The sequence below is a fragment of the Buteo buteo genome, chromosome 4 (assembly GCF_964188355.1).
Source record: "Buteo buteo chromosome 4, bButBut1.hap1.1, whole genome shotgun sequence".
NCBI classification, from domain to species: Eukaryota; Metazoa; Chordata; class Aves; order Accipitriformes; family Accipitridae; genus Buteo; species Buteo buteo.
Window position 1 is genome coordinate 45,466,712 of NC_134174.1, and position 27,371 is coordinate 45,494,082.

The 27,371-nt window shown below is 45.9% G+C and overlaps 1 protein-coding gene across 1 annotated transcript in view; it reads left to right on the forward strand.

Annotated features, from left to right (window-relative positions):
- The window catches only part of SYNPO2L (synaptopodin 2 like), a 44,418-nt gene extending 17,292 nt beyond the window's left edge, over positions 1-27,126 (forward strand). The window contains exons 2-4 of the mRNA XM_075025787.1: positions 3,620-3,771; positions 5,434-6,068; positions 20,624-27,126. Of these exons, the coding sequence (XP_074881888.1) occupies positions 3,620-3,771; positions 5,434-6,068; positions 20,624-22,953 (3,117 nt within the window). The 3' untranslated portion in view covers positions 22,954-27,126. The remainder of the gene's footprint in view (positions 1-3,619; positions 3,772-5,433; positions 6,069-20,623) is intronic.
- Positions 27,127-27,371: the final 245 nt, after the last annotated feature.

Sequence of the window (27,371 nt, forward strand, 5' to 3'; positions counted from 1 at the left end):
CAATATAATCAATGAGAGGTGGAGGGCAAAGTAATGAAGGAAAGTTGGGTGCTGTGGGCACCCAAACTTTTCTGACAAGAGCTCTTCTGTCACAACAGAAGTCCTGCTGAGAGAGCAGTGAGATGGACAATCTTTTGAGTAAATGTGTTTCATTACTTTATAGTTCCAGTTTTCCACACTGATTTGTATTTCCAGTAGCACAAATCAGTAAGGCCCTCAAAATCGTGACTCCCTAAACACAGCTAAAACCCAAACAAGGACATTCCTCTGATGTGAGCTAAGGTGTGCCATGGCGAAGTGTGTCCACTGAGGTATGGAGTGGAAAGTGTAACAAGCAGTTAGTTACAAGAGCCTCAGAGAATTTGTGGTGTTCCCCTTGCAAAAGGAGAGGTCAGTCCTCGCAGTATGTGCTAGAAGGTCGGACAATGCAATCCCCCAGGGCCAGGTCTGGGGCTAGCCCTGACCACTTGTCAGAGTCCCTCAGTGCTGCCTCTCGCTTGCACAAGAAAACTCTCCAGGGATCTGCTACAGGAAGCAGAGAGGATTTCTCTTTGAAATGCCGCTTTTCCCATCCTTTCCCATCTCTTCAGAACAGCTGCTGGGTGACACCTTCCAACCTGTCTGCTGCCTAAGTAGAAGCTCCCTGATAGTGACTCTTCATGTGGCTCACTAGGTGCCCAGGAGAGGGCATCTTTTGGCCATGGGGAGCAAGTGGCTGAGCCTGAGGGCAGCCTGACCTTCAGGGTGGGCAGCAAGCCTGGCTTTTGGACTAGGCAGCTACCCTGGCCTGGGGCCTCAAAGGCTCAATGCTGCCCTCATTGTGAGCGAGACGTGCAAGCTTGGGTTGTTATTAAAGGTTTCCACAGCACAGTGCTTGCAGTCATATAAAAAACTGGCAGGCTTGTGCTGGTCTCTCTCTAGTGGCTCTCCAGCCTCCGGAACACTGCACCCTGCTGTCATTGCTGTGGATTAAGTACTGTCCTTTCTCTATGTTGTGCTTTCTTCCTTCTCTCCCTGCACAATCCTCTTCTGCCTTTAAACCCTTTGCTTTCCTCCCTGGCAAATGCAGTTGGGTAGAGGTTTGTCATTAAAATGAAGCTGTGAATAGTTTGTTTCCCTCTGCCCCGGGAAGCAGATTCATTAAGAAGTTCCAGGGAGGGGTTTATAAACCTGTGGGAGACTGACAATCAATCAGGAACATTTATGTGCTATATGGAGAAGTCCCCTCCTGGATTATAGAGCTAGTTTGCAGGCTCCTGCAACAGCACTGAAGTAACTACAGTTGCTTTAGTGCATGGGCCTTCTGCCACCCTGGTAAAATCTGAGCACAGACCAAACATCTTTACTAGGCACAAAAGAAATGCATTGCTTGTTCACTTTGCTCAGCCCGTGTGGAGCAGCTTGCATCCCACCAGCCTACTCTGATCTAAAGGTGCCTGAAGCAGCAGCAGGCAATGTTTTGAACACAGCCTTACCCTCCCTGCCTGGGAATCCCAAATACTGGCCTGCAAAGTCCTGCAGTGCTGTGGAACCAGAGGATTGCAGGAAGCTTACTGGCTCGTTACCAGCCCACATCCAGTTGCTTTCAGTGAGCATGGAGGAGTATGATGGGATGTGAGGAATGCTCTGAGCACCTGCTGACAGCCTTTAACCCACAGTCCCCTCACTCCATCATGAGAGAGATACTCAGCAAGTGTGTTCCCATCCAGTTCTGAGAACCAAGCACTTGGCCATGGAGCAGCAATTGGCCTTTTGGGGAATACCAGAATAAGACCCTCGTTCTAACCTCTCTTCAGCTTCCTAACTCTCTGCATTACCTGCTGCGTTGGTAGGCAGCACTGGAAAATGTGTCTGCTCTCTCTTCTTAATAGCTGCACCTTGAGGGATTTATCAGGAAGCACCAGAAAAGTGTTTCTTTAGCAGTAGTTCATTAGAGACCCACACATTCTCATTACAGGCTTATATTAACAAGGAGGGAGATAAAGCACTAAAATAACAGAAGCTGATGGATGTGGCAGCTGGGATGAGCCAGTCTCTATTTTAAGTATGCAGGCAAAATTTGGGGTCAAGTTGGAGAGGCTATAGAGTGATAAGTGCCAGTGAACACACAAACAACTTGGAGGATAGCCCTCTTCTTTCCATCTTCTGCTGACAGGCTGACCTGGGAGGAGTGCTGCTCTTGCCTGCCCAATGCAAGCCAGCAGTGGTGAGCCCTGGGTGTGCACACACCCCATGGGTGCAGAGGGCCTGGGCCCTGACACCAGCCAGCCATGCCATAGGACCTCCTCAGGGCTCCTGCTCTCTCCTTTCCTGCTCCCCTCCTGCCTCTGCAAGAACAATGACAGGGCAGCAATCCTCTCACACCTACTTCTCTTTCCTGGGGCTGCCATAGGAGTGTGGACAAAGTAACTTGTGCAATTTAATATCTGAGTCTCATCGCTCAAGCACAATGGCTGTAAGATATGGAAGAAGGTGCCCTGCTGTGTATTATCTCTCTGCAGGTATCTGCCACAGTTTGTTCACTGCACTGTCTGTTAAACAGCTCTGCACTGATTTGTCTCTCACTTAACTGCAAGATCTGAAGAAATAGCCTAGAAGCATCAACAAATCCAGCAGGGGCCTGATTTGCCCTGACCCAGTGTTTTTGCTCGGCTATTTTTTTATGTGCAAAATGAGAGCATTATGGGTACCAACCTGTACTACAAGACTATCCTATCCCATTGCTTGCCTATATTGGAGACGTCCATGGTTTTGGGCTGACTGGGCATTTGATTTGCCTGCTTGCCCTAACAGAAAGGCTAGGCTGGGTTGGGGGTTTCAGTAAGAAGTTTAACTAACTGGTGGATGATAGAACAAAAGGGAGAAGAAGCACCTGGTGTAAGATGGCCATGAGAGGCCAGATCTAGGAACTAGCCTGGAACTATAGACCCAGACTCCATTTTCAGACATAGTAATGCATATGCTGCACAGCTCCTGTTAAGGCTAAAGATTTACTTCAAGTTTACACTCAGGTAACAAGATACCATTATGGCCTGATGCAGATGTCCAGCAATACATTGGCCAAAGCCATTAGAGTAGGAATGCTTGACAGCAAGAAGTGACTCAGAGCCCTAATTTTTTACCAATATCAGCTTTTTCCCAATATCAGAAGATGGTGCCTGCAGGAGTTCTGCATGAGTGTCAAGGAATCATACCAAGGAAGCACAGTTGGGGTGTACAGAGGGACACACAGCCATGTGCAGGGACAGTCTGGAAAGAGTTTCTGTTCCCTCTCCAAAACAAAGACTCCCTAAACAACTTAGGTAGGGAATGAGAGGGCAAGGGCACGTGGATGTTTTTGAGCCTTTCACCTGCACTGAAGGACTCAAATTGGGTTGGTAATCAGGTCAGAGCTATGCTCAGCAGAATGACTCTTGGAGTTAACAAGAATACAGCAACCGAAAGACACAGCCAGGGCTCACCCAAGAGGACATCCTCCACCCTAGCAGCACAGTAGTCTTAGGCCTTATTTTATTCTGTCAGGCAGACAGCAATAGAAGGGCCAGCAGGATACAAGCAACTGAACTAAACAGCTGCTCTTCTTCCCTTCATCCCTATCCTCTCTATTCTGCTTTTCCAGATCCGAAAGAGAAGCAAAGCGTGTCGCGGAGGCCTGTGGGAAAATGATGTGCTAGTATCTATCAATGGGAAGTCATGTGCTGGCCTCTCCCATGCTACTGCCATGCAGATCATCGATTCGTCCAATGGCATGCTGAACATCCACGTGAAAAGGTAACCTGCTCCCAAGTGCTGGTGGTGTGACAGTATGGGCGGCTTCACCCAGTGCAGCAGTTATCCACACCTAGCAGAAAGGCGGCAGGCAGGAAGTCTTTGGTTTCTCCATACTGCAAGGTGTACTAGGAGGACTTCCCCATGGTTAATACATGGGCGGCCAAAAGTTTTGCACTGTCTCTGTGCTGCTTTCCTGAGTGCCTGGCCCTGGCGCTGAACTGAAAGAAGACCTCCCTGCCCCTGCCCCTCAGGATGGAAGGAAATGTTGGCAGCATGAGAGCTATCCTGCAAACAGGCCATTGTAGTCCAACAGGGTGTGAATTGACTTCCACAAAGATAAGAGGTGTGTAGTTGAGGTCCTTTGTACAGGAAGAAGTATCTCTGGCAGTCTCTAAGCCAGCAGAATTCTGGAGACCAGGCTCAAATTTAAGCACAGAAATGGTCCCAAGTAACATCCCTAGTTCTACCTGTGCTAAGCTAACCCATTGCCTCAGTGCATACTGGATGAGGCCCAAGCTGTAAATGAATCATGTAAAGACAAAGGCAGCAAAGCTGTGTGAGGACTCAGCTAGTCCACACTACTGCCAAAACAGAAGTCTCCCTCAGGAAATAAGGCCCTGGTGAAGGGAGCTGGCAGATCTTATTTTTTTACAGCCCTGAAAAGCACTGTGAGCAGTAGGACAGCCATGATGGTTGCTGGCATATGTAAAGTGGGGGCAGAGGTGGGCAGCACTCAGAGGAGGAAAGCCTGAGCATGTAGCATCTTCCCCTTGGTTTCAGGGAAAGCGCAGGTGCCTTCTGATGTGCTTACCCTATACCCTAGCTGTGATTAAGTGGGATGAGTGAGTGACCCCCTGTACAAGGTGTCCAGAATAGCTCCTGGTCCCTTGCCAGGGCCTTATCTCACCCTATCTGCAGCCAACAGGTGCCTGGGCAAATTCCAATGGGCCAAAATCAGCACACTTTGAATTAGCAAAGTGACAAAGGCAGGCTTCTCACAGCCCTCTGGGAGCCAAGATCAGGTGGTTTGGAAATAATGTAATCTGTTGGCTTCATCTTGAGGTAGTGGAGAACTATATAAAATATTGCTTTCTGATCACATCTCTATTCCCATTTTATATTTGTGTTCCCAGAGAAAACCAATCAGCCCCGTTCAGGCCAAAAAAATAGCACCGACTTCTTTGTTTGGAGGCCAGTCTGTACTAAAGAAGTTTGGGGGTGCTGGCATCCGCAGAGTTGTCATAGCTCCACAGTGGAGTCCCAGCAGCAGGAGTGCAGTGTGGTGGCTAAGGTACCAACCGTCCACCCCTGGCAAGCAGCAGGCTGTAGGGGTATGTCCCACTGTTCTAGGGAATGTTTGCTATGCAGGCATTCACCTCCCCAGGAGAAATCACTGGGGAGATGAATAAGCTGGCTCAGTAGATTATTATACTCTCACGGTATTCTGATTTTTCGAGTGTTTAACACCTGGTTTTCAAAGAGTCAGGAAGCAGAAAAATCAGGATGATAGCACGTAGCTGATGTCTGCACTTCAGGTTTCTGTACCACCTGAAAGACACCTGAAACTGGCTCGATCTTTACCCTTCTCCCACATGTGGAGGATTCCTTCCAGCTCAGCCCCACCAACCAGACCTCACTCACGGCTTTTTCTTCTCCCCACAGGATAGTTGGTGGGGACCAGACCGGCCCACGGCTCCAGCGCTCCCCTTCTCCAGGGCAGCGAGTGCTCTCCCCGCCATCCCCACTCAGCCCCCCAGCACAGCTACTCAGCCCTGAGCCGGCTGGACCCCCAGCCACTGCGCAGCCCTCGCAGCCACGGAGGTCACAGAAGCACCTGGAGAGCCTCACCTCCCCGCCGGATAGTGAGGCCTACTATGGTGAGACAGACAGCGATGCTGACAATGTGGCCCAGGAGAAGCACCGCCGGGCTCGCAAGAAGAGCCAACGCTCCCCACCCGACAGCACCAACAGCAAGGCAGATGCGCCTCAGGACGAGGTGTCCCTGTCCGAACAGAGTGGCTATGAGAGCATGCCGGAGGCTGCTGCGCAGGGGGGGGCCAGGACGGAGACTGCCTGCCCGCCTGGCAGCCGCACAGGCACTCCATTCTCGGAGAGCGAAGGACAGTTGCAGCCACCGTTGACAGAGGGACGGGAGTTTTCTCCAGAGGCGATGCTCCTGCCCCATGCCACCAAGGCTATCCGAGCAGAACGCCATCTCATCCCCATGGTGGGGCCAGTGGAGCATCCGGTCGATGATGACCTAACCACCACATACGTGGAGAAAGCCAAGCAGGCCAGTAAGTCCTCTGCACCCTGCCACTCACCCATGCCCTCTTCCTATGCTGCATCTCCTTCCAAAAGCCTAATTCCTGCAAATGTCAAGTGAGTTAGCTCCTCTAGCTTGGGAAGAAGCAGTCAAGTCAGACCCGCAGGGACTGGGGCTTCCTATTGTAGCTTTGGCTCTGCGGTCTACTTTAGCCAAGATGTCCCAAGGAACAGATGAGGGAAAGGGTCTGGTGTATGGGAGTCACTCATAGAAGCTGCTGCCATACAACAAGCTGTGCTTTAGCACCTCTATGTGCTGGCAACAGGGTGGAGGTCGTTGGTTTCTTCAACACTCTGGTGGAAGAAGACTCAGAGGAAATGATGGTGTCAGGGAAGAAGTTGGGTGTTAAATTTCCCCGGCCTGGCCTTTCACAGATCTCACAGAAGCTTGGTTTGCTCCTTAGCTATCTGGGTGTCCAAGCATAGGGTGCTTATTCCGAGGGGCTCCCAAGGAGTCCTCTGTTCAGCTGATCTCTACATGGGCATAGAGGCATGTCGTATTACATATGATTAAGGACCCAGCAGAGATAATTTGCAGTCAGCATATCCCTAAAAGAGTGTAGTCAGTAGCTCATTTATTTCTCTCACCTTGTCAAGCTCAGGAAGGACTTGTCTACATTGGCTTTCGTATGATGTTTTCACTGCAGGTACTTAATCCAGCAAGGCTGTCCATGTCTGGCAACAGCTGGTGAGCGTTGGTAGAATGTATTGTTCTTTATGTATCGGCAGTGGAGGGCTGCAAGGAGGACAAGCAGGAGCTGGTAAAACAGCTGTAGGAACAGTTCCTTGTAGTGGGATCCTTACTAGTCAATAACTTCCCAGGTGGAATAATGTACTGAAAATTTATACGGGTGATGGACCTGAAGTAATCTTAACTGTGAATATCTTTCCTGGTTTCTGCTACACATGGAGTATTTCATAACCAAACAGGAAGGCAGAACAAGATGTTACCTGATTTCACAGCTGTGATCTATCCAATAACATTAAAAACAAGGTAATAAAAACCCCTTGTTTTCATATGAGCACCTCAGTGTGCAGTATGATTGACTAATTTACACTTCTCTGAGCCTAGAAATAAAACAGGTTTTTAAAAGTTACTTAGCTGGGGGGCAGAATGTGAAATGAAGACACGGAAAAGTTACTAGACTGAATCAGAAATAAAGCACACAGACGCTGACTTCTAATTCTCTGCTCCAAATGCTAGATGTTTTCCCCAGGCCAGATAATATTGCAAGGCAATTGTTAAGTCTGTCTTTCCTTTTTTCCTTGGGCTAAACATTCCTCTATCTAGTCTGCCTAAGAGATCCTAGAGGTAACTTTCAAACTGAGGCTGCTTTCCTCAGGCAGAACATTGTCTTACTGCTGTGCCCTGTATTGAGAGGACAGACTAGGTTGGGTCCCTTATGTCTGGCCCTGCTAGGCAGTACAACTGACCTGGTGCCTTGTATTATGTCTTTCTATTCTTTAGCACTCACTTTCCTTAGAACAGCAAAGAAACTAGCAATTTCAGCCTCCCTAAGGACGAAGCTATTTTTTCTCCTTTGAATAATGTACAAGCATGAGGTGAATGTTGAGAAAGGCATGTTCAGCTGCTCACTGCCACCTGATAGTCCTAGCAGTGGATTAGCAATTGCTTTACATCAAGACTTATTTCCATGGACAGCGTCAATACAGAAGGCTCCCGGGAAAGCCATGTTTGTGACGGCAAAAAATAGCCCGTGGTAGAAGGTGATGCAACTCTATTGCCAGCTAGAGGTAGGGTTCCCAGAAGCACTGCAGACTGAGATAATATTTTATTCTCCTATTACCCCTCCACCGCTTACCCCCCTTCTGGTTTACTCTGCCATGGATGGCAAGTCACATGGCCAGCTTGGCCTTTTCTTGGGTTACGAATCTTCACAGTAAATGTGAAGGCAAAACTCTATGTCCTGATCATGCTGAAGCAGAGCAGCCATTAAAATGAAAGTCACAATCAGCAGCCAGTAACTCTGTGAATGAAGGAAGAGTGATGGAAGGTGTTCATTATGTGGTGAACAGAGTTAAGGAGCACCTATATCTGGAATAAACACAGGACGATGTGGGACTGCTGAGCTGCACTGGCTCCCTGGGGGAGGCTGCTTGCAGAGAAGCTATCGGCATGGGAGGCACAAGATATAGCATCTCTTGCCAGAAAGATGTAGCCTTCGCAAGGATGTCTGGGCTTGCATCTTACAGCTGCTTCAGGCTACCACAGAGCCAGCAGAGTTTAGTGGTCTGTTTCTCTGCCTTCCTTAGTAATACCGACAGTACAGTAGCCTAGTCTGGGACACAGAGACTCCTGGGTTTTGCTAAACTAGAACATAAAATCAAGCTCATAGTTTAGAAGTTAGGGAAGTTTTTAAAATCTGGGTTAACTATGGTAGGTGACTTGGACAAGCAGTCATGAAAGCCTGGGGGTCAATGCAGTAGACATTTAAGGACCATTCTGACTACCTAATCAGATGTTTGCCTTTTGGAGTGCTACCTATCTAATATATTCCTAGCGCACCTGCTCAGCACACCCTCTTTGCCTTGCTATGGCCTTCTCCATCATGGTTGCCACCACTGCACCACAAGAATGTGAAAAACTCCTTTTTGGTTTGTTGGGACTATTACCCAGATGGTTCCTCACCTTTTCTTTCTAGAATGTATGCCTTTCTCATGCCTGCTGTGATGTTTTCTCAAATTTGGGGTGTATTTCTCTTGTCCTTTGTATTCATTTTTTCTAATTTTTCACTGTCATTTTTAAGCTACAGAGAGTTTCTCCCTCTCCCACCTGTCCCTGCAACTCAGACAAACAGAATTGCAGGTATAGTATTTCTAAATGAGTACCTAGAAAGAACAAATTTCTAGATGAATGAACTGAAATCCCTCTGCAACAACAGAGATACATAATAATTCTTTTGCACAGGGAGAGTAGCAACTGACATTCCTCAAAGATCTATTACTCTGCAAGGATCTCAGTAAGACTGCTATTGCCTGTCAACTCTTGGTTTTTCTCAAACTTAAGATCTGTAGCTCTGCTCTTTATTTCCTGTCTCTAGAGGTTTTGTAGACCTTTGTTGTCACTGCATGCTTACCAGAGCTCTAAGCTTTCCAGATCGTAGGCAAGTGGATTCAGCATCCCTGCCTCCCCTTTTCTGTATAATTTTCCTTTGTTTTTGTGGTTGTTAGCAGATATGATCTGTGTTGACTCTATGCTGACCTCAAGATCATCAATGAATTTAGGAAATGCTTCCCATATTCCTCCACCATCTTTCCTAGTCTCACGACAATGGCTGATCAGTCTTTATACTCTGTTTTTTTACTTATTCATTTTCTCTTAATTTTCATCTGGTTGCCATTTCTCCAGTATACGTACTTTTTTGCATCAACTCCACCAACGCATGACAACTACAGCTGCTTTCCCTGCCTCTGCTAAGAGGATGCAAGTCACTTGCCAATTGCCAGAGGTGACACTGCGGTCTAACAGCTGCTTTGCATCACAGTAACACAGGAGTAAGTGGAGCTCACTTATTTACACTAGGCAAGGATTTGACTCTAGGAGCAGAACACAGTGTGGTGACAAGGTGAGGATTCGGCAGTGGCTGGTGCGGAGCAAAATATGCACAGGGAAGAGCTGGCAGCAGCTGATGCCACCTCGTGATGCCCTGCATGTTGACAGCTGCTGAGCTGTGCCTCTCCTTCCCCAGCAAAGACACAAATCCTTACAGCTCACTCCGTAGAGCGGCAACACCCCTTGCAGTGAGGTTTGAGCCTGTCTCTTTGCAAAGTTCCCGCCCTGTTTGCATATTATTGGCTCTTTTTTCCAACCTCTAGAATAACCACATACAGCATCCCAGCCTCGGCAGGACACATGAGTTGGACATGCCTGCTTAAAAACCACTCAGAGCATTGCTGATGCAGATTAGTGGGGCAGTGTGGGGAGCCACACACCATTCAAATGTGTCGAACTTGTGCTAAAAGTAATAGGACTTCAGTCTTCATTGCTAGCCAGTGGCTACTATGCACCCTGGTGCTTTGCTCAGTTTGTCAAGAGAACAGCCAGCAAACAGGGACTCTTTTTTGTACTTTAAGTGAAGTGCAGAAGAGCATTCATACTTGTGAATATCCAATACTTTGCTTCATCTGAAGAAACAGAAGTACAAATTTGCTTCCTTCCCACTATTACAGTAACTTGCTGTCTTTAAAGAAGTGATTAATCTCTGGGGAAGCTGGGGATCTTTAGGGGCTCAGTTCGTCATCACTATAAAGGGCCAAACCACATCCCTTCCTGAGATGATTTCTGTGCTGCTTGGCCAATTCTGAAGGAAAGAAAGGACAACAAGACAGAAAATAGAAATTAAAAAATCTGAATGAGTTTCAGGAAGTTAGCGGAAAACAGAAGCTGGTGGCAGGGAGAATCAGAGTAAAATTGTCACAAATAATTTCTAGGGAGTTTCTTTGATTCCCCATAGCTCCTGCAGTGTCCTCCGCTGCTCACCACACACTCAGAGGCTTGGGATTTGTCTGAAGCCAGGGCTGCTTCTCCTCAGCCATCTGTGCTCTCTAAGGTGCACCCCATTTTGAGAACATGGTTTAGTGGGCATGATTCATGGTTGTACTCAATGAGCTTAAAGGTCTTTTCCAACATCAATGATTCTATGATTTTCACCCCCATACTAAATTGTCTCCCAGGGACAATAGGCTTTAGTTTTCTCACAACTGGAAATAGCAATTGCTAGGAGAAGTCAGACATACCAGGACAGCAGTCTACTCCTAACTTGCTATCACACTGTAGGAATTTGTGTCACTGCAAGAAGTGCTTCAAAATATCTCAATTTAAACTTATCCACCGGACTATTTTTAGTTACTAGGACTCAAGAGCCTCTCCATGTATGGTAGGGGAAGGGAGGGAAAAATGGGTGGGTAAATTTTCTCCTCTGCTTTCTATGGGCCTGGCTGCCTGTGCAGAGCCATCGAAGTTAACTGCATTGCATATCAGAAAAGGCAATTCTTCTTGTTTAATGCTGATGTACAGCAGCATCACTTGACGAGATAGGATGATTATAAAAGTGGCCTATTCATTTGAGGATCATACAGATTGCCTCTTCTAAGAGTGACTACAGTCACACTTCTCTGCAGAGAGGGTGAGTTCACCAAGCCGTCTATCAGCCTGTTACAATCGGTACAGGCCACAGGAGCTGTGAACAAGAACAAGTACCTGAATGGCAGTTTGAAGTTACTGCACCACATTTTCTACTTGGCGTTCAGCTTTGACAGTTGTGACTCTAATGATCATAGTTATGTAGTTGTTAAGGCTAGCTTACTGGTTTTACCATTCCCTGCAGTCCAGAAGACCAAAAGGTTTAGGATAGTAGCCAACTGTTACCATCCTATGTGCTGTAAAGTAGATTAGAAAAGCATTCTGCTCAGACCAGGAGACTAAAAATAATTGCCTGAGGTATCAATCATACAGGAAGTTCCTAGCAGTATGAAGCAATGATGAATAACTCTTGGGCCTTGCTACTCCGTGAGCAGCCATCCACTAGGAAAACAAGGACAATAGGCTCCATGGTTGAATCAGAGATGGCGAGCCTGATCTCACTTCAGCACGCATTAAACTGGAAACTGCCTCCACTTGGGAAATCAATTTACATACACTTCTGTATGCATTATAGTTGTATGCCTTTGCTTAAGAATATCCCACTTAATAGCTAACATTCAGTTTTTAATTCTTTGCAGTTTGGAAGGCATTTATTAAAGAAGACCACAGTGAGATAAACACAGTGCATTCCTCAGCCTTTTTCTTACAGTTTTAGCCTAGTAAAGCATTGGAGCTTATGCCTTTGGTTTATATTCTTCTTATTGGAAGAACAGAGGTGATATTTTTAGGCTGACATATTAACTGTTTGGGTAGAAGACAGGGATTACAAGCTAGCGTTGTCTTTTCTTGGCTAGTGTGGATGAATTTTTCCTTCTTTCTTGAGCCATCTCAGAAATTTTCACAGATAATTGCCATCTTCCTCAGGTATTCTTACTGGAGACTTCCAGCATTGTTCCTTCAGGCACCACTTGTCCAGCAGATGCTGTGAGTTGCAGCACAGGAAGTAAGGCTGATTGATAGAGTTCTGCTCTGCCTCACCTTTGTACCTCACTGCTATCCTGCTGCCCCAGAGCCTGAAAGAGACATGGATTTAGCTGAACATGTGTTAGCCCAAGATAAATCTAGCTGCATATAATATCCTCTGGGAGGGGAGAGATCTTTAGTATTTGAATATGTTTGGAGGAAAAATGTATATGATACCTGAACTGAAAACATATATACTCTCTTCTGTCCTATTATTTCCACTATATGAGATAGCATTTTGAGCATCTATCTATGCTATCTATATGAGATAGCATTTTGTTAAACTATCAGTTAGTCAGACGTTACTTTTCTATGTTACTCTTGTCAGTGCAGGGAGTCTGACTTCTGGTCACAGTTCCTCAGACATGGTCAGAGGTCATTCATCATCCTACTGCTGATGATAGAGTGTCAGCAGTTCTCTTCCAAGCTCACACTTCCATGGTTCTTGCAGAGCCCCAGCAAGTGATTTTTTTCACACTATGCTGCCATATTAACATAGCCTGTCCTTGCAGATACACTTCTGGAGTGACTTAGGATGTGTAAGGCTGAAGGGGACCAATGGGATTAAGCCAAAAATTGTACCAGTGATTCAGTTCTCAATATGATTAGAGCAACAGTCACACTGAAACAACCATATATAACCCCATAGACTATCTTAGCCAAGCTGAAACTTTTTATGTTCCAGGATTTTGAGAGCTGAGTTGAAAGAAATCATAATACAAACAGGCAATGGGATTCCCATCTACTCATCCATTGTTGTTTCCATCAGTTCTCAAAGGGATATGGGACATGCTGACAAGGTTGGGACAAGTCTGCTCAGAGACAACACTGAAATGACACAAAGTGATAGTGATGGGGGAGGGAGAGGCATAAAAGGACTTTGACAAGTCCTTTGACAAGGGGTAATTAAACAACAGTCATTGGTCAACAAAACTGAGAGAATTATAGCTAGGAAGGAGAAAACTGTCAACCTGACAAATAAGCATTCCTTCAGATCCATTGTAGGAAGAGAGAGATCAGTTACTGTGAAATATCTAAAGCTTCACTGTCATCATTGTATCTACCATTTATGTTAACCAAGAAGCTAGCCCTTTGTACAGAAGATATAGGGGCAGGAATGTGGGTAAGTAGATTCAGCATATCTTGACACACTGACTATACTGAAAGGACAATGCTGAATCATATTCTCTGTAAAGGTGACATGTAAGGATTTACTGAAAACTGTATCAGAATGGCCTTCGGTCCTTGATAAATACCCTGGAATAATGGGAAGGGTCTCAGGCAAAGAGACCAAGAATAGCAGCGTTATAGACACAGGCTCTGGGGATAAGAAAAAATAATAAACATTTAAGTCAATGAAGTAGTTCTTTTGAGCACACTTTGTGGAAAACAAAATGATTAGTAAAAACAACACGGACAAAAAAACAGAAAAAGAGATAGCCTTTGACCTGTTCAGTAAGGTAACACTTCATGGCTAAAGATGTAAGGTAGACACAGTATATGTTGGCTTCTGTAAGATATCTGATATGGTTCCACATGACTTTTCCAATGAGAGAAATATGGATGAGGTAAGGCTACTGTAAGGTAATTGCACAATTGGCTAAGAATAGAACAGAAAACATTACTATTAATGGCTCATGATGTCAGATTAGCTAACTGGATAAACTGTTAGTAGTGTTTCACTGGGCTTCTGAATCTACCTCTATATTTTCACCCATGGAGCTTTAAACACTAACATATGTCAATCAAATGTCCTCTCCACCTCAATGTTATATGACTGGCGAGGAGACAGATGATTAAAAATCTTAACACTCTTCTCTCAGTGGCACTTGTCCTCTATCTGCTTCTAGACAGAACAGGCTGTATATGCTGTGGGGCACCCTGCAGCCCCGAAACTGCTCCTATTGAGAACTGTGACCTAGCGGGGACACCTTGCAGCTTTTCTCTGGTCTTTCTTTCCACAGAAACTCAGATGTGTGGGTGACACAGGGGAGGGAGGTGGGTTACCTAGATTGAGGAGTTCAAAAGTGTTCCCAGGTATGACACTATTTTCTTCCTACCTGCTTTTTCGACTCCAGGTTCTGCTAGTGAAGCTTTTAATATATTTTTGTTTCTCTTGAGTGTGTTGTACCTAAAAAGCAGTAACAGGATATAACAATAATGCCATTTTTAATGGATGACCTGAGGATTCAGCAGAGATAGCTGTGTATTAATCAACAGATATCATAAAGCATGGAAGGTATGCACTTGTCTCGTGGAAGGCTTGATTTTTTTAATGTAGGAGCTTGAATGGTTGCAGGAAAGGAGTAAAATCAATTCATTGGAAGAATATATGGCAATTAATCAAGGATTAATCAAGTCAGACTCAGATGGTGAGCATATGCTTGTCTGTATTACTAGAGAGTGGATGCTAGAAACACTGAAGGACAAAGAGAAGATGAATCAATGGTATCCTGCTGTCAGACATCAAGCAATTTTCTGAGCAGTAGAATTAAAAGACCCCGGTGTCCTTTTAATTTATGTCTTGTACTTGATATCTCATTCTCTCATGTCTAGTAAAATGCAAATATATCTGATGGCTCTCACATTCAAAATGAAAACTCATAATCTCTCTTCTGTGTGCTCTTCAGTTTTTGTGCCTAATTAAGACTGCACTCACGCTTTCTGCTACCTGTGGTGGTGGGGGCTATCTTCTCTGTCCAGTCACATATTTGCATTCAAACTTGTAGGAGTGTTGTAGCTTTGAGACTTCAGACCCTTAAAATTAGTAAATGGGCTCAAAAGCTATTAACAGGAAAACAGCTAAGATTGAAAGACATGCAGCATAAATGCATAAACTTTTCTTAGGAAACTGGCCTAAAACTGCAAAAGACAGCTTCACTACTGCGTTCAACGGTGCTCTCTTGGCAAACAAAAAACCAAACCTCTCCTTTGGCTGTCTTGTTGCAGAACAGTATGTAGGGAATATCCAGGGCCTGAGTGTGAGCTGTCAGCACAGGAAAACTGGCTATGTGTGCTACCTTTTGCACTGAGGACACATTTTCATCCAGCTCAGGAAGGGGGCAAATTCTCAATCAAATGAGGGAGATTTTTTTGTGAGAGCAAGCTATTCAGCAGGATACCATGAGACTTAATACAGTGCAACCACGCACAACAATGTGTCCGCAGCATCTCTGCCTATCAGAGCTTTTTAATACCAGTGTGGATGTTGCAGAATGGCTAAGAATGGTGAAAAAAGACTGGGCATGGGTTTTCCCATGGGCTGTCAATTCATTTTGCAGAGAAGATTGATTTCTGTTTTTCTAAAACTAGAAGATTGCAGGGGCAGTGTCTCACTGGGAGCTTTAAAGTCACTACCCCTTTAAGAAGAAATAAGGTTTGACAAGTACTTAACTCTGTATTTAACCTCATGCTTAAGTGTTGCAGACTTGAGTAGGACAGAAGCATTTGCCTGCAGCATGCTAAATTGGCGATAAAGCCATATCTACGTTTTATATTATGCACAGATTACGTAATTGAAGTGTGCAAATATCCAAGAATTAGAAACCAGTTTTCTCTCCCAAGAGCTATAGCACTCCTTTTAACTAAAAGAATATATACTCCTCTGCTGTACTGGTTGCAATTCAAACATTGGTTGAAGCTTGAGAGGTGGAAGCTTTCAACAACGGAAAATTTAGAAGGCAAATGTAACCTATCCAAATCTTATTTTGAAAGAATTCCATGTATGAACTGCATGAGATGTCTTTAGCCTCTAACGACTTACTGAGATATTTGCAATGTTAGCCATGGAAAAAATGACCTTCTCTAACATAAATAGCTGGAAGAACAAGATTCTAGTTGATCCTGTGTGAAAAAAATTGTGGACAAGTAGTATTTTATCACAGAGGAAGAGGCTCTTTCTCTCTGAAATTAGCAGTATGCTTATTTTCTATGGTAATGTCTATTCTAGAATTTGGGTTTTAGTATTAAAATTTACCATTGTTCGTTTCCTAGTGAATATCAACAGTATCTGACATTGTGTAAGTCTGCCTGTTGTGTAGTTTTCCCGAGAATGCATTAAAATGCTTTCTTTTAATAAGCCCTGATCCTGAAAAGATTTACATTTTTTTATTTCTCTTTAGTGTAATTAGTAATGTTATTTATTTCACTTCCGTGAAATCTAGTTAAATTAAGTTAATGCAAAAATCTCTGTAGGCTTTGCTTAATAGAAACTTTTTGGGTTTGTGTATTATTCCAACACAATTTAGTGGTGACAAGAACCAAGTGCTTTAAAAGGTAACAAAAAGTTTTTTATAGAAATTATCCAACGCACCAAGACAAGAGAGTTTTATAGCCCTTCCATTTAATTTGAATGTTCTTAATATATAATTTTTTCTGTACTGCAAATCTGTATTTTCCTTTCCAATTGCATATCGTATATATCCGATTCTATAAAGTTTTCCCAAAGAGACTGTATCCCTAGATGTGTAAACATTCATCAAAGAAGAAGAGACTGAACTACTTTTTGCTCTTGCTGCAAGAGCCTCTATAGTAGTCATGACAAGTCTCTCTTACAGCAACATTGCCTTTGGAAGTTGTCTTCCTGGCGTGCAGCAATGGCTAGGGGATTTCAGCATGCATGGTCATACCTTCATTTTCTAAACTCACTAACACTGGAGATGGTCTGCTTCAGTTCCTGGGCTACAGTGTTGCTAAGACTAGAAATGCTGGGAGGGAGAAATCACAGGGCAGTGTCCCTTGGCCACGACTAAGGGATTCTCTCACAGGACTTATTGCTTGTGTACAGAAAGAAGCAGTAAGACAAGACCTAACCAAAGCGTGAGGAGATGCTAAGCAGGCCACAACTTCAGAGATTGGTAGACTCCCAGCGCACTCTTGTCCCTTCTCCCCGTAGACCCCAGTCCTCACTATCAGCATCTCATCTTTCAAAACCTCTCAGTCTCCAGTGCTGGAACTCTGAATGGTGCCGCCAAAACACCACTCCTTGGCCTCAAAAATACTCTGTCACCCTCCCTGTGCACAGCCACGCTCTTTCTTGGTGTGGCTAACAGCCTCTGCCATTTTAATTCAAATTATCTGAAAACTAAACCAGTTCACTGCAGGCATCAGGATCCTAATGCTTCTCTGTTAAATGTTCCTCAGTCCTAGTACACAACAGAAATCTGTATCATGGACTGGTTCTCCTCAGACAAGGAAGGAAATTGATATATAGAGGATCAGACACTCTCTCCTCTCTCTTTACTTCCTTATATTTATCCAGAGCTGGGTGTTGTCTGAGGGTTCCAGACAAGAAAGTTGCTTTCCTCCTGGGTGGGTTTCTCTGCCTGTCCATGTTGGACATAAGCACTGTGTTAGTCTCAACTTTCTGAAGAGCTCTGTGGCACAGAAAAGCTGGACCTTGAGGCACTGTGAACACTAACCTGAAGCTTGCACCGCAGAAGCAGTGAGAGTATGGCGTATATTTTCTTATTTCAAAATAAAGGCGTTTCTCCTTACAAGGAGTAGAGGGTGGGGGAAAGAAGGAGTGCATTCAAGTACCAGGTGACAATGTCCATCATACTGCTCAATGATGAAGCTAAGAAGACAAAAATAGATAAAGTGACCTCATGGCTTTGGGCAGCAATGCCTACGAGACAAAAGAGAGGCTTTAAAAGGATTGTGGAGCTGATAGCAAAGGGCTTGGACACCTCTTTGGTTCTGCTCCAGCAGGGAACTGCTCTGCTTCTCCTCTTAGTGCCTCTCTCTGTTTATGGTGAATTGTGAATTAAACAGGCTTTGTGACATGCCCAGCTCTCCAGGTCTTGACTCTGCCTTCTCAAGCTTGGATCAGCCTTATACAGGTACAGATGTCTCCTCTTTTCTATTCTCTATTTTTTGTTTTTTTCTCCTTTCCTTTCCTTTCCTTTCCTTTCCTTTCCTTTCCTTTCCTTTCCTTTCCTTTCCTTTCCTTTCCTTTCCTTTCCTTTCCTTTCCTTTCCTTTCCTTTCCTTTCCTTTCCTTTCCTTTCCTTTCCTTTCCTTTCCTTTCCTTTCCTTTCCTTTCCTTTCCTTTCCTTTCCTTTCCTTTCCTTTCCTTTCCTTTCCTTTCCTTTCCTTTCCTTTCCTTTCCTTTCCTTTCCTTTCCTTTCCTTTCCTTTCCTTTCCTTTCCTCTCCTTCCCCTATTCTGATTTCACTCTTGCTCTTTACCTTCAGAAATTCATCCCAGGAAGATTTCTCTTTCTCTTTTTTTCTCAAACTGTCGTGGGAGACTGTATCTTGAATAGCTTGATCATTTTTTTGTTGGTATAATTAGTTATGTGCTTTTAGCCTTTGGTGAGGAGAGAAGAGGGAGGTGAGTAGCAGGTCCCAGAGAGCCTTACTTGCCAGCTGCTTCACAGCACAGGGAAGTTCAAAGCAATTTCTGAGGGAAGCTGTACATAAATGCTAAAGCTAAGCCAGGACCAAGAGTTGGTGGAGGCACAGCCAAGACTGTCTACTGTTATATTTTCTCTAACAGTATTTGCTAGCCCAGACTCTAGAGTTGTGCGCTTTCATGGTGCTCTGCTGTCAGAAGGAGCTATACAGACACTCACTTTGGATGGTGTAGCTCCTTAACTGTTAGCTCCTGATGAGAGAAATCCTCCTGTGAGTCACTCATAGTCCAGAGTTTACATATTCTGCACTTGACTAAGACTCTGTAGTGCTTGCTCTTCCTCCTTGTAAATTTCGAAGCAAAATATGAGGAAGGTAAGGTGCAGTAGCTTCTAGCAAGGATGCTTGTAGCAAGAAAGAAATCTCTCTTATTTCCTCCATTGTGAATAAGTCACAGACATGCATGCAGCTCTGTAAGTGGACTGGACAGACCTTCAGTGACTGTAGCTAGTTTCCATCATGGAGATGAGGTGTTTGAAGGCAAGTCTATGATTGCCTTGAAGAGCACAAGATCTCCACAAAAACTTGGACACTACTTCAGTATTGGTTGAACAAGGCACAGTCATTCTGTAAGGGCTTTGCAGAGAGCCTTCACTTCGCAAGTGCAAGTACAACTAATGAGCCATTTGTTTAGCGTTGATTTTCCTGTTTCCAGTTTTCTCCTCTCCTCTCCTTTCTGCAGGGCATAATGTTGTACCTCTTTCTTGAGAATGTCTGATCTAGACTGTAGCATTCGCTACATATCAAGGTGCCACGCTTAGATCACTGGTCGGCCCGGACCAGGGAAAGAGACAGATAACACACACAGTGTGAGCGCCAACTTCCGCCTTTTATTGCGCAGTTAATTCCTTTTATACTAACAAGGGGAGGTGGGATTACAGGTACATCACAAGGCTGCGACTAACCCTCTAACTTTCCGTGACAACGCGAGATCTTCCGAACGCCGACCCCTACACTAGACAAGGTGCTACACTTTTTTTTGACAAATTATTAGATGCAGGCAGTGGATGGATGTTTCACCTGTATTATCATGCTGGGAAAAAGACAATCGGTGTAAGGAAAAGAAAGAAATAAAAATTAGTCTAACGTTTAGGTATGGGGCTCTACTGACGGCTGAGCTGGCAGAGCAGGTGGAAAATTATTATCCTACAGTTTCATGCCAGCGTCCCGACAGGTGTTGGCTTTTCCAAGCAAGCCTGTCTAAGTGGATTCCTTCTGACCTGGCTGATCAGTTGTGGAAGTCTGGGATTCTTGCTTAGAAGCAAAGGCTATTCTTCCTTGCTGGGCATGGGGCACAGGCAACAGAACAAGGCAAGGGTGAAAACGTGCCTCCTGCTGTTGCAGGGCTGCTGCAGAGAGCAGCAAACAGCCCTACACAGAGTGCTGCTACAAGACAATCCGTAGCTGGCACTCAAGGGCCCAGAGCAGGAGCAGCCCGGCTATGCCTGCAGAGGACTTCTCCCATTGCACACATGCATGGTTGTTAACAGTAGCAGTGGCTGCTTCCCAAAAAATCAGGGCAAGAGAGATTACGTGCTCCTGGGAATCATCCATATAGGAGGAAGAAGGTCTAAAATAAGCAGGGTCCACCTTCAGGGTGATAAGTAAATGGTAAAAATTCCCAGGAGAAAGGGCATGCACTTTAAAAACGCTGTGAGATACAGTCTGGGACTCTTGGCCACATACTGCAGGCATAGAAAAACGCAAGTCTGACCAGGAAACAGAGAACGGCCTCAGAGTTGTACGAGTACCTTTCCCGCACCTGCATGGACTTCTATTGTATTTGCAGGGAAAGAGAAAACTGCATATTGATTTCTATCAGCAATTCCTAAAGACACTGTCAGCAAAGGTAAGAAAGAAAAAGAAGGGCAGATGTAACAGTGTGTTTCCTCGTACGGGCACTGAATACCTACAGCCATATCACTGTCCATCTTTGCCCACCCAGCCTTTTGCTGTGATCTGATCCTGTGTCTTTTTTGTCTCTTGCAGAACTCCACCGCCACGAGAGCATCCAAGAGAAAAACGTGAAAGAAGCCAAAACCAAGTGCAGAACCATTGCATCCCTGCTGACAGATGCACCCAACCCCCACTCCAAGGGGGTGCTGATGTTCAAGAAGCGCAGGCAGAGAGCTAAGAAGTATACATTGGTAAGCTTTGGGAGTGTTGACGAAGACCGCTCCTACGAGGAGGAAGACGGAGTTTTTCCAACTAGTGAGTCTGAATTTGATGAGGAAGGTTTCTCTGATGCCCGAAGCCTAACTAATCACTCAGACTGGGACACCTACCTGGACATTGAAAAGTCAAAGTCTCACTCTGAACAGAAGGAAGAGAAGCAAAAAGGTTTGAGTGAGGCTTCAGGTAAAGGAGCACGATTATTTGAGCAGCAGAGGGAACGGGCTGGGAAGTACACAGTCGCTAGAGTCCCGGTGCAGAAGAGCCCCCAGTTTACCACGGTTGCCCAGCCACAGCAGGTCACAGAGAACGGAGGTATGCCCGTGCCACAGAAGGCAGAGAGCATGCCCCTCAGCATCCACCTGGAAGGTGTGCAAGTGCCCAGCAAGGAGGCAACCACCCTCCCCACTCAGCTCCTAGGTCTCCCTAGCCCCACTTCTCTCCCACCTCCCCCGATCACCCCCGACTCCTTCTCTGCAAGCTCAACAAGCATGTTCAACAGGTCTGCACGGCCCTTTACTCCTGGCTCTTCTGGCCAACGCGCAGCAACAACCTCTGTCATCTTCACGCCATCCGCACCCAAAAAACCTAGTGAAAATCCGAGTGGGCAAAGCATGGTGGTTCCCCCTTTCTCACCTCCAGCTCCAGGAACACCTACCAATGCACCGGTGCCAACACACCGCGGTCCAGTCAGCTCCAGCACATCTCTGTATATTCCTGCACCAGGAAGGCCAACACCACCACTTGAGTCAGAGCCAAGAGTAGGAGGTGCTCCAGAGACTAAGCCTTCTGCCAACACTGCCCGGACATCCACCACCTCTATAGTTCTGTCAACTCCCTCAAAGCCAGAAGGGGAGGCCTCTGCAGCATCCCAACCAGGAGTCCCTGGAACAGCCTCTTCTTCTTTGTATATTACTCCAGCGCCATCACAGCACATGATAACCAGTTCCCCTGTGCCAAAGCAGCCTTTTTCTGCTGTCTCTCCAGCTATGCCACGAACTCCTGCTGAGCCCTTAACCTCCAGGGAGCAGAGGATTGCCACGCCAGCTCCCCGCACAGGTATCCTGCAGGAAGCTCGCCGGCGGGGCAACAAGAAACCCATGTTCAGTAAGATTGAGGAGAAGAAGAAAAATTCACCAAACCCTGAGCTCCTGTCTCTGGTGCAGAACCTGGATGAGAAGCCAAAAGGTGACCACCCTGGCGCAGGCTTTGAGTCTGGGCCTGAGGAGGACTTCCTCAGCCTGGGTGCTGAGGCCTGCAACTTCATGCAGTCCTCTGGCCGCAAATTCAAGACTCCACCTCCAGTGGCTCCTAAGCCTCAGCAGCAAGACGCTGAACTGGTAAATGGGGCCCAGGACATGCCTCAGCTTAAAGGCAAGGGGGCAGAGCTCTTTGCCAAATGCCAGAGCCGCATGGACAAATTTGTGGTGGAGACAACAGCGAAGCCAGAATCCAAGCCTAGAACTCCCTCTCCTTCCCCTTCTCTACCGTCTTCCTGGAAATATTCACCCAACATCCGGGCTCCCCCTCCAATAGCTTACAACCCAATGCTTTCCCCTTTTTATCCCCTAGCAGCCAGTAAATCTCAGGCTAGCAAAGCAGAGAGCAAAGTGAAAAAGGCACCTGGCCAGAAATCAGGGATCAAGGTCATTGATTTAATGCGCCACCAGCCCTATCAATTAAAGTCAGCTATGTTCTGTTTTGAGGAAACCCCAAGCACCAGCATTCAAGAGTCTCCTGGACAGCCAGCCCTGCAGACTAGGTCAACCTTCACAGCAGCCAAGCAGATCGCCGTGAAAAAACCCAGGGCCCAGGAGATTCGTCGCTTCTCCACTCCGACTCCCATGCCAGCCTCAAGCAGCCTGGCACCCACTGTTCTTGCTCCCCGCTCGGCCACCACATTGGATGAGCCAGTGTGGAGAATAGAAATGGCCTCTTCTGTCCCCGCTACACCAGCACCCTTCCAGGTGGAGCTCAGCCAGTCCCTTAAGCCATACCAGAGCTTCCCAGAGCCTGGTCAGGCAGGGCAGGGGCCTTCCCCAAAGCCAGCCTCGGCCCCTCGGTTTCAAGCAGCCAGGCCCAGATTCTCAGCAACGAGAACAGGAATGCAGGCCAATGTGTGGAGGCCGAGCTTTGGCCACCACTGAGGCAGGCACCTCTCCCATCCCATCTGTGGCCGCGCAGAGATAGTGCTCCTTTTGTCTTTCCTGTCAGCTCAGGACACAAAATGAAGAAAAGAGAAAAAAAATTACTCCCCTTCTGCATCACCCTCTCCCCCAGCCTCCACTCGGTCTCAGATGGGCAGCTTCATGGCAAGGCCTACTAGCTGTGGCTACAGCAGGAGGAAGAATGTGGATAGAGGGCCTAAGTATGGTACAGAGAGACTGGGAACTTGCATGCAGCAGCAAAAGCCACATCTGGAGGTGATTAATGGCAGGGGTTCAGTTACATAAGGATGTGAGACATGGCCTGGGTAGTGCTTTTCCTTTCCCAAGGGCGTTGGAGTCATCCCTGAATGGAGGGAGACTTGGGGGGCAAGAGCTTTCCCGGAGGAAAAGGACAGAGGTGGGATTACAGCACAGAAGCCCTAACCTCCCCATTAGACTGCTTTTCTATGAGCCTGTCAATCTGTACACATGCACACACATGCAGACAGCGACACTCAGCAGGGAGTGAAAGTAGAAGTGGTGCTTTAACTTGGACGCTACTCCCAGAGTCCCTTTGGAGGGGCATGGGAAAGGAAGTGAGAGAGCAGAGTGAGCAGGGGTGCTTGCACATCCACACGTGGGCACTACGCCCTGCACAGGAGGGTTGCCAAGTGTGCCCGTTCCTCCAGTCACCAGGGCTGGTGCTAAATGTTACTATTAGGTCTGGGAGCAGCTTGAGAAAGAGGGACGTTGAATGCACTTGGTTACGCTATCACAAGCTGGAGGAACTTCAGAAAGAAGTATCAATTTTTGAGGATACATAAAGTCAAAGTTAAGATCAGGCAGTGGCTGGTATATGCACGGAAGGCCCTGCAGCATTCATCCCACTGGAACAGGATACAGATGTGGTAAGTACAAAGGAGGATTGCATGGGAGAAGTTAGAGTTGACTTTAAAAGTAGGCAGGATTGAATGTGCATTTGCACATCATCTTTTTTTAGTTCAGGACAGAAGTGTGGCTAGATAGGAAATGGCTTATATAAAGGTTGCTGAAAACTGTGATGAGATGGAAAACGGAAACACTTTACAGAGCCTCTCAGTATAGAAGTGGAGGACAGGGAAAGAGAAAGTCACAAGTAGAATTTCATACTAAATGATTTAAGTATCCTTGGGGTCTATTTGTTAAGAACTGAAGTGCACTGAGAGTCCCAGGGGATCTGCAATCACATAGAGAGCTCAGTTTGCTGGCCATGCTGCAGAAACGGGACCGGTTATCCTTTGAATGTCCCAGGCTAGCCTCAGACTTAATCCCTACACTAAAGGCATACAAGAAGAAAGCATTCCCTTTCCCAAAGAAGAATTCAGGATACTAGTAAGGACTGTGCATGTCATCTGTGCTCTTGTTTGCACAGACCCCTGTCATTTGCTTTCCGCCTGTGATCCTCTTTTGCAGCAGCAGCTTTTGCAGTTTGATTCCCAAAATGGTTTCTTGTACACCAAGAAACCATTGCTTCTGAATGACTGGCGCCCAAAACAGAAAGTGCCCCAGCTACAAGGAAGTGGCTCGCTCCTCTTCCTGGGCAGAGGTTGCCCAGCCTTTTCCCAGACCCTCAGGAATGAGTACTGGCAGTATGATGAGGGTCTCATAGCCCTGCTTGATAATATGTCTCAATCTTATAAGATTTGCTCCTCTCCTTCCAGCAGAAGGCGTTCTCTGAATAGAATGAGAACTTGGATGTACAAACATGTACATTCTGGGAAAAAAGGGTGCAAATAGGGCTGATGCGACGTTGGTAAGCAGTGCAGCTAGTGTGATTTCACACTATGTCCAAGACAACCTTCCTTCGCGCAGCTGGAGTTTATGATATATAGCCCTTCTCAGAAGAGCTAGACTCTCTACTTTTCCTTGGAGGTTCTAAAGTACACCTGTGAGCACCTGCACATATGGCATGTGTGCTCTCCCACGAAGAAAAAGAAGGCTGGAGAATATAGCTGGCAACTGGAGTCCTGGACAAAATTAGGAGGGGAGAATGAGGGAAAAGGAAAAGTTATACAATCCAGTCTTTGAATCCTTCACGATTTGGCTGAGAATGTTCTGCAGGCCTGTGGTTGTAGTGCATGTTCCTGAGGCCTGAATGTAGGATGAGCATGTGGAGTAGGGAGGAGGACAGCACTTACACCTCACTTAGTCACGGGACAGAATGGAGAGAAAATCTTTGAGAATGCCTTGAGTTAAAGAGGAAAGGGGTGGCTGAGCTAGAAGAGATGCTGCACCTGGTTGTATGACAGAGGAGCAAACAAGTTGAACTGATGGTGATAGTAACTGAGATGATTTTATGTATTCTTGGACGTTAATTCAGATCTCCAGAATCCATTTAGTTCTGGTGAAGGGGAGCAGCAATGCCACAAAACCTAACTTGGACAATTGCATTCTCACTCATCCTGTGCTGCATTACATCGCCAGTGTTTCTGGAAAAAAATTCTGTGCTGTAGCAAGAAGAAGCTCTGTGATTCTTCCCAAACATGGAATAATTCTTCCGTTTTTCTAAGAACGGTGTGGGAAGGACCTCGAAGACTAGGAGTGCTCCAAAAACTTTGTCTCTAGACTCCTTGGAGTGCCATCTCTCTAGCTAGTGGCTAAAACCACTTAGGCTTAGACAGGCAAGCTAGCCTAGGTTGAAAGCATTACTGAACTCAGGTGTAAAGCGGGGTTGTGTGGACCAGAGAAAGGGTGCTCAAGATAATTCTGCAGTGAAAAAAATAACCTCAGAAAGTCTGAGTCTTACTCCAGTGTCCCCTTCCCTCAGGCCCCTAAAGTTAAGTGCTCTCAGGGCCTGAGTGTCTCGGGAAATTCATTTTGCCACTGGAAAAAAGAGAGGTCTGGCCTTAGCATGTAAGGGAGATTGCATGTGGTTAGTATTTCAGCGGTCCCACTCCAGATTTCTGGGAGACACTGATGCAAGCGGAGGAGTGATGGCCAAACACCGTTGACCGTTAGATGTCAGGACCCAAGTGAGTGGAGTAACTGCATTTGGCCCATCATTTCTGACAATGTAGTGGGCAGGAGATGAAAAAAGTTATGTCTGATTGGAGAATGAATATTAAACATCAGAGCAAGGAAAAGAACCAGGAGGCTGGGGATCCTGCATTTCACTTCTAACACCCTTGGTTCAAAGAAGCAAAGCCAAAGTAGTTTGATGGATCTCAGCCCCTCCCTATCTTTTCTGGATCCTATGCTGACACAGGACTTGATCTGCAGAAGCAGAGGGTGTTGCAGATGAGGCCTACAGTGCTTGTGGCGTATCCCAACTAAGGTCTTGTGGCTGCAAGTAGCATGAGATGAGAAATAATACTCAGATGCATCTGCTAAGCTATAAGGAAGAAACCTACACTACTGCTGGCTTCAAGCAGCTCTGCTAGTGTCTGCTCATGAAAATAGTGTGGCTGGCCTGTTAGAAAGGTCACAGGTGAGGTTACGAGGAATACTTTTGAACCATATAAGCTTGTCTTGAGCCTCTCCAAATTTCTAATTCCTCAGCTGTTGAACAAGCACAGATATAAACAGTTGTTTGACAAGTTTTAGGTCCCACCTGCTAAGTTATAAGCGGCAGTGGTAGGCCAAACCCCAGTGTCCCCTTGTTAAGCATTTGAAGATGTCTGCATGGGTTCTGATTTAAAACTGCCTACCATCACTCCTCTCTAGCATGCTGCAGGTTACACATTGCAGCTATGGCAGTTCTGGGGGTTTATCTTTGCTTCAGAAGTATCAGTCCTTTCCCTCTGAATATATGGGAACATTTGCCAGAGATAACCTCAGGACCCTGCAGCAGCTGAGAGGAAGGATCTTGGAAGAGACTGGTGTGATGAGGAGTCATGGATGATAGACATGAGCACAGTGCAATCCAAGATCCTCCCTTGGAAAGAATACACTCCCTTTCTGGTATAATATCCAACAACCCCTACCAGACCCTCTTCCTAGAAGAAACTCGTCAGTGCTCTGAAAATGGGAGCCCAGGAGCAGTGCTCTGTCTGGTGGCAGATGTGACCCCAGAAGAAGATGAGAGGTGGCATCTTTGTTTAAGGAAATACTTTTTTTTTGCTTTTCTGTTCCCCCCAATTTACAGTCACTTTCTGTTTGTTTGTGCAGAAGAATAAACTTGTGACATGCACTTTATATATGGCATTTTGTCACCTTCTTTGCTTGGTACACAGGAGGAACTGCTATGTGTACAGCACATGCCTTTAGCACTACCAACAAACTACTAAGGCCAAAAGAATATAAGGAGTCCAAAATAAGGCTGGGATGTCTTGGCAATACAAACACCTAAGTGGGACTTAAAACCCCTACACATTAAAAAAATCCCCATGCAAGCAAAAACTTAAGTGAGAGCCAAAACTTTGGTACCACAGGCTACAAAA